At 37.2% G+C, this 8,114-nt stretch overlaps 1 protein-coding gene across 2 annotated transcripts in view; it reads right to left on the reverse strand.

The window, feature by feature from the left end:
- The window catches only part of Sclt1 (sodium channel and clathrin linker 1), a 262,327-nt gene that overhangs the window by 87,034 nt on the left and 167,179 nt on the right, over positions 1-8,114 (reverse strand). For both annotated transcript variants that reach the window (XM_023719509.1, XM_023719507.1), the window contains one exon: positions 2,856-3,033. In XM_023719509.1, the coding sequence (XP_023575277.1) occupies positions 2,856-3,033 (178 nt within the window). The remainder of the gene's footprint in view (positions 1-2,855; positions 3,034-8,114) is intronic.

The following is an 8,114-nucleotide window of genomic DNA, read 5'->3' on the forward strand; positions in this document are numbered from 1 at the left end:
TGACAAACTAATAGCAAATATCATACTAAAAGGTCAAAAACTGAAAGTTTTCATTGTAAGATCAGAAACAAGATATGAGTGTCTACTATCACCACTTCTATTCAATAAAGTTCTGAAAACATTACCTAGAGCAATTAGGTATGAAACAGAGAAAGAAGGAATAAAGATAGGAAAGAAGTTAAATTAATATTTGTAAATGATATTCTACATCAAAGACCACAAAAACTCCACCAAAAGTCTTAAAGACTTAATAACCAGATTCAGTAGTGTAGCTGGATACAGATTCAAAACTCAAAGATCAATAGCCTTCCTGTACACAAATAACAAACTCACTGAAGGAGAAAGTAGAAAATAATAGCTTTCACAATGGAATCATTTTTACTTAGGAATCAATCTAATAAATGAAGTAAATGATCTCTACACTAAAAACTACAGTGCTCTGAAAAAAGAGACTGAAGAGGATATCAGAAAAATTGAAAGAAAGAAAGAAAGAAAGAAAGAAAGAAAGAAAGAAAGAAAGAAAGAAAAAGAAAAAAAGAAAAGAAAAGAGAGGACCAGGAAGGTGGCTCAGTGGAATAACTGACAAGCACAAGGGCCTGAGTTCAATCCCCGGTTCCGGAAAAAAAAAAGGAAAAGAGAAAGATATCCCTTGCTCTTGGGTAGGAAGGACCAACACAGTGAAATAGTCCTACTCCCAAAACTGCCATACACATTTAGTGGATTCCCATCCAACATACCACTGGCATACCTTGCAGAACTAGAGAAAATATTACTGAAATTCATTTGAAACAAGAAGAAACCTAGAAGAGCAAAACCAGTTCTGGCTAACAAAGGCATTGCAATGCCTGACTTTATACTACAGAGCAACCGTGATAAAATCAGTATGGTTTTGGTAAAAAAAAAAAAAAAAAGTAGACCTCAGGATCAATGGAAAAGAACAGAAGATGCAGAAACAACTCCAAACAGTCACCCACCTTATCTCTGAGAAAGGTGTCAAACACATTTAATGGAAGAGAGAGCTCTGCAGTTAATAAATGGTTCTGGAAAAATTGGCTTTCCACATACAAAGACTACAACTAGACTCTAGCCTATTGCCATGCACTAAAATGAAGTCAAAATAGATCCAAGGCTTAAGTAATAAACAGAAACATTATTTCTGCTGGAAGTCAGGATAGAACTTGTAAAGACCAAGGCATAGGCAAAATCTTTATGAATAAAACCCCAACTACACAGGAAATGTCACAGACTCAACAACTGGGGTCGCATCCCATTAAAAAGCTTTTGCACAGCAAAAGAAACCACCAACATAATGAAAATACAACCCACAGAGGGGTAAAATTTTTTTGTCAACTGTTTCTCAAAGGACTAATATCTAGCACATATAAAGAAATGAAATCACATCCCTAAATTCAAAGATCTGATCTAAAAATGACCATCTGACATGAATAGACACTTCTAGGAAGTCGTACAAGTGGAAAATAAATGTATGAAAAAATGTTCAAACATCACTGATCATTCAAAAGATGCAAACTAAAGCAACACTGAAGTTCTATCTCACCACAGAAAGAACAGCTATTTTCAAGAAAATAATCAACAACAAATGCTGGTGGGGCTGTGGGGAAAAAGGAACCCCTCTCCACTACTAGTGGTAATGTGGACTAGTGTAACTGTTGCAGGCCGTCAAATTAGATAGAAATATACGCGGTCAGACAGGTTCAGGCCCTCCAAGGAGACAACACAGAAGACAGATGCCTCACAACTATGGGACCTCCTGATGCTCCTGCTGTGAGCTAGAGATTAAACACATGCTAAGCTACCTAAAGATTAGCATCCCAGATTGATCATTACCCTGAGAAAGCCAGAAAGGATCCTTATCTGATGGCTACCAGATAAGGCCCTGCTTTACCTTCTTTCCCCCTTGCTAGGTGACTGGCTTCCCCATTTGGTCCTGGACTTAATCAACTTCACCTGAGTAATGGTGCTTGTAATCTCATTGGTTGGCCATAGTTTTGTCCCACCCCACATCCACCCAAGCAAGTTCCCCCTTTCTCCACCTTAGCCCCGCATGGTTTTACACTATAGAAATCCCTGGAAGAGACAGCTTCCCAGGGAACAACCCACTCAGGCCCCCCTCCTGTCCCTCGCTCAGACAGGAGCTTTCTTTCCCTCAGTAAATATATTCTGCTCATAACCTCCGTTTGTTCTTAAAATTCATTCTTTGATTTTAGAGAACACAAACTCGTGCAGGTCAGGTCTGAAGATCATTTCCCCCTACGTCATTTGGAGGTTCCCTGTATCATCTTGAGGTCACCCACCTGAGACCAGTTTTTCTTCTTCTATCACAACCACTGTGAAACTAAGTGTGGAGATTCTTCCAAAAACTAGGACGAGAAGTTCCATTCGACTCAGCTATTCCCCTCCTTCATGGAAGGATTAAAAGCATCATGCTACAGCGATGCATGAGCAGCCACGTCTACAGCGGCACAGTTTGCGGTAGCTAAATCCTGGAAACCCATGAGTGGATACAAAAGATGCATTTCTTTTTAATATAATGGAATATTACTCATCCATAAACAAGGAGAAAATTGAGACATTTATAGCTAAATAAATAGACTGTGAGACCATGCTAGTGAGTAAATCTGACATATGTGTAAGTATCATACTGTCTCTCTAACATGAGAAACTGCAAGTATAAATAAGAACCAAATGTACAATAGATACAGTGAAATAGGAAGACATTGTGCATGGAAATTTTATTTTCATACATTTACTTTGAAGCTGCTGATGCTTTTTTAGGTCACAGGGAAAATGCACAGCACTTCATTACTTATAAACATATTCATTATTTTTCTTACCTGATTTTTTTGAAGGTGAGCTTCTTCTAGCAGTTGCATGCTATCTCGAGCTCTTAAAATAGCCTCATATTTCTCATTTTCTAATCCACTGCACTTCGCTTGTAGGTCTATGGTCTGCTTCTCCAGTTGTGTTTTTTCTGCTCTTAACTGGTTAGCTTCTTGGATTGACATGCATAATCTAGAAGTGAATGATTATGCTGTTTAAGTTATATGTTTTCTAAAGGAAAGGAGGGAGATAAGAGATGTGTTGAAGCTCTACTACAGAACAGCTGCTAATACCAGTAACTTTCACATGTATTTTCTCATTTGGTCTTCACTGCAGTTCTGCAAAGTTGTTTTTTTAAATTTTTTTTTTTTTGTGGAACTGGGAATTAAACTCAGGCCCGTGCGCTTGCCACACTGAGCCATCTCCCTGGGCTGCAAAGTTGTTTTTATTATCTCTATTTTAAAGAACAGGCATACCCAGAAAGACTTAAGATTCAACATTTAATTTAGGTTGTGGGCATATAGTAGCAGGGGTGGGACTGAGCCTGTATCTTGGCTTCTAATCAAAGTCATGCTACCTAATATAGTCATGTGACAATATTACAATCTCTATATCCTTAAAGATTGCTTTGTTCCTCATGTTTATATGATCTGTTTTTTTTTCTTTATTGCTTGCCTATCTGTTCTCACCTACTGAGAAATGCCACATAACTCACTAATAATCATTTCTGAATTATTTTCTTGCATGCTCATAGAATAATCATACACACACATATACACATGCATACTGATACACACACAGTAGAAACACATCGATTAATAGGGTTTTTTTTTGTACTGGGGATCGAACTCAGGACATTGCACTTGCCAGGCAGGCACTTACGCTGTTGAGCTAACTCCCAGCCTGATTCATAGGTTTCCAAACAGCTTTATCTCATAAAAATTAAAATCATGCTATCTACTCTTCTCCCTCAATATCTTACAAAATTCCACTGAGCTCCTTTCAAAAAGTTCCTTCTTTTACTAGGCTGATGACAATATAACTTCACTTCACTGTTTGTGTTTTCCTGACTGTACTAGGGAGTGTATGCACATTTTTCTTTCGATGGTAAGCTATATGGATTTTCTTCTTCATCTTCTCTGCCACTTTTTCTCTTAGGATTTGTTTACTTGTCCCTTTGTAATAACTCTGAATACCATAGCTGTGAGCCCTCAGTCTGTCCTTTACACTACAAATATATTTTTTTCCAAACCTTTTTGTTCTGTTGCTTACTGCTACTTAGTAAGTCTTTACCATACTGAAAAATCTAATACAGATAAATATAACATTTTTAACTTATGGGATTTTAATTTTTATAAAGATAATCTTCCTCTAAATATGTACTATCAAGAAAATTACTTTTCATTATAGTTCTTGGGGTATATATGACTTCAAAACTCTATATTTTCCCTTGATAAAAATAAAATGAAAAATGAATAAAGCCAGTTCACAGCTATTTAACATATATAGGAAAACTTCCCTAAACTGGGTGTTTGGTGCACGCCTGTAATCCCAGCACTCATGAGGCTGAGGCAGGAAGTTCACTGTGAGTTTGAGGGCTGCTTGGGCTACACAGTGAGTTCAAGATCAGCCTGAACACATAACAAAAACAAAACAAAAACAAAGACTGCCCTGTATAGAACTGATAAAAAATTAATGTAGTTTTATTGGGTCAATAGAAATAGTTTTAGAAACTCAAATTAATTTGAAAACATTTAACAATAATCATTTTGCAACAAATGATAGACAGAATTGTAAGAAATTCTTAAGGTCTATTCTTTGTAATATTTTATTGTACTCTCTGCCTATCTTGTTTTTTATTTCATGAAGCCCATTAACTGGAAAAATACACTTTTAGCTCCAGGAAAAATTTTAATTTACTGGTCTCATAACTATATTTCTTTCCAATACAAAAAAAAAAATACAAAGGGGCATATTAAAGCACTCCCATTATCTCCAGTCTTATTTATTTATTTATTTTTGTACTTTAGGGAAGGGTCTTCAGGGTGTTCAAGGTCTCACTACTAGATTGGACTCATAGTGCTCTGCCTGTTAACAGCCTCCCAAGAGCTGGGATTACAGCCCCGGGCCACCATGCCCAGTCTCAATTGCCATCTCAGTGCATCCCACAGGTAGGGCCAGCACGTCAGGCCCAGGGATAGAACCCCCAGACCCTGGGCTTGCTTGTAGGTGCTTTAATTCATTGAGCTATTCGGCCGGACCCTCTAGTCTTATTTAATGAGCATTTATAAATCAGCAGTTTCTCCAAGAAATACCTTACATCCTATGGGTCCCTTAATCATTTAAAAGTAGGAATGGGTTGGGGATCTTTCCTTTAAAAAAAATTATTTATTTATTTGGTACAGGGTCTTGCTATGTAGCTCAGACTCGTAGTGATACTCCTGTCTCAGCTCCCCCAGCACTGGGATTACTGGTGTGTGCCACCGTGCTCAGTTGTGGTAGCTGGCATGGCATGCCCACGGTTCCAGGGCTGGGACAGCATGTGGTTCCAGGGATCAAACATGGGTCCTTGTGCTTGCCAGGCAGGCACTTAGAAGCTATCTCCCCAGTCTGGGCATCTTTCTTTAGAAAAGGGAAAGAAATCAATTAAGCTTTTCAAACACATGGCATTTGGAATGATCATAATAATTAAAAAATTCATATTAAGTATTTATCGAAGCCCAGTCTCTCGGGGAACAAAGATGATCACTAGAAGTGAGTTGCTAATCTAGCAGTTTATTAAATGGGATACAGTCACCCTTGAAACATACTGACTACTATTTAGCATTGTATAGAAAGTATTAGTGAAAGGTTTTGAAAACATTAAAATAAGTGTTTATCACAACAGCAACAACTTCAGCCAGATGCGGCAGCACACACCTGTAATCCTGGCACTTAGGAGGCTGAGGCAGGAGGATCACCATGAGTTTGAGGCCAGTCTAAACTACATAGTGAGCTCAACGCCAACATGAACTATAGAGCCAGATCCACTCTCGGAAAAACAAACCCCTCAAAAAAGCCACCCTCCCAAACACCTATCAAGAAAACAAACAAACAAACAAGAACTATAGTGATCTTATAGGGGCTATTCAATTATACTCATGTTATATTATAGCTGTACACTAAAAGCAACAATAATAAAATTCTGAACCTTAAAGATATCTTCTGAACCTTAAAGATATCTTTCAATGTTGAAAGATAAATCCTTGTTCAATAAATAAACATGATTCTTTATTGGAATTAAAAGGAAATGAAAATAGCTGGTGAGATAACTCAGGGGACTAAGCTCCTGCTTAGGCAAGCACAGGGACCCCTGCGGGATGCCTGGCACCACCTGCAGCGCTGGCCCTGCCCCCGGGGTGCGCTTTGCCATGATCAAGTCCAGGTGTGGTGGGACATTCCTGTAATCCCAGCGCTGGGAAGGCTGAAAACAGGAGGATCTTTAGGAGTCTGAGCTGAAAAGTGAGACCCTGTACCAATGCATAAAAATTTTTAAAAAAGGAAATGGAATTCACTTTTCGATATTACTGATTTCAGTCATTTGCATAATATAGCACAAAATACCACTAAAAGTGCAAACAATAGATATCTACAACCAGAATCTTCTTCAGAGCTTACCTCAAAAAATTCAAGAAAGCAATTAAACAATCACCTGTAGAAAAGTTTAAAAAGCCCAAACTCCTCAAATTCCAAAGCTTTTCATTAGTTCCAAATAAACAGCTAACATCAACAACCTAGTCACATATATTACCACTTTGGAGAAAAAGGCATAAATAAGATGAAAGATGAATATGTTCCTGGACATACAACAAGTTAGCAGTGGATGATCTGCGATTACAACTGAAAGGCCCCTGTGAGTGTGGATTCACACACCATGACTAGCTGATCTCTAAAGGGTTACTAATGGCAGTTCTCTAAGGTGGCAGTCAGTAAGGAATGGGTGAAAAAATCAGTAAAGACCAAGGATTCTAGGGTGAACTTTTGCAGTAAGTTAGCAATTTTAGATAAAACTACAGAAATATATTTAAAAAGTAGTTCAGACCTTCAAATACAACCAAAGATTACTGCATTCCTTCAGAAAACTTCAAGGAAAGCCTCTCTAATCATTTCCAAAATACTTTCTTTTCTTGGATTTGTTTAGCAACAAGAAAAAAACCCACATAATTTTTACCCAGCTTCACTACTTGTCTCCCTTTACCCCACTGCCACCTCAAAAAAAGTACATCTTGACTTTGAGATGGACTAAAATGGACTATGAATGTTTTGGGTGAAAATTGTAATAAATCTTATTTAAATTAGTAAACAACTTCCTTAGGTATTAAAAACCTATTTTTCTCTTTAACACATGCCTTATATCCTGTATTTTATGATTTTTATTCTCTGGGAGAGAACTGGTTCAAAAACTTTTACTTGTTCCCCTTTTGCCAGTCAAGAGCTTTATTTTCTCATGCATTGGATAATTTCTGAATAAGCTCAGATCTGCCTGAATTTATATGTGGAATTCTGAGAAGCCTAAATTAAAAATATTTCCCCCTAAAAGAAATTTATTTTGCTTCTTCCATGTGCCGGGACTTTCTACCACTGTCCTGCCACTGTAGTTTTTAGCTTCAGGTTTCCACATAAACAGGCTGTATAAATCTGAATCCCCCAAAGAAGCTGAAAGAATAAAGAAAATCTGAAAGGTACAATAAAGAAGGTGAAAGGGAAAGAAAGTGCTTAAAGAGAAGGAACAAATGGGATGAGGGAAAGGAGAAAAGAAATAGAAAAGGAACGGAAAAATACACATGTGTATACAGAGAACAGTTTGGATATTTATGCGGCTGATTTGTACTAGTTTATTGAAAGGAGCAGTTAATGCCTAAATGTTTTCCTTCTTTTTATTTTTAGTTTTTTGACCAGTTTTGCAAGCTTATAGCTGGTAATCTGAATAACTAATTTGAAGACAACAAGAAGCAATACAGCAACCATCGTTGAAATTCTATCATCTTGTTTAGTGAAATTCTGTATCTTTTCAATTATTTTTGTGTTCTCTTTAAAACAAAAGGAAAAAAATGTTAAAAAACAATCTGAACCTCAGGCTTATCTGGTGGAGAAGTACAGCCAGTCATTCTCAGAAAAGACTGCAATGATTATCACAGTCTTTTTTTCTTCTAATACTTGGCAAAATGGGAAATAGTTTCTCATACCGGTCGAATTTGCTAAGAGGTAAATATTTTTTCCTATTTTAGCTTTTG

The sequence above is a fragment of the Octodon degus genome, unplaced genomic scaffold, assembly GCF_000260255.1.
Source record: "Octodon degus isolate 3935 unplaced genomic scaffold, OctDeg1.0 scaffold00068, whole genome shotgun sequence".
NCBI classification, from domain to species: Eukaryota; Metazoa; Chordata; class Mammalia; order Rodentia; family Octodontidae; genus Octodon; species Octodon degus.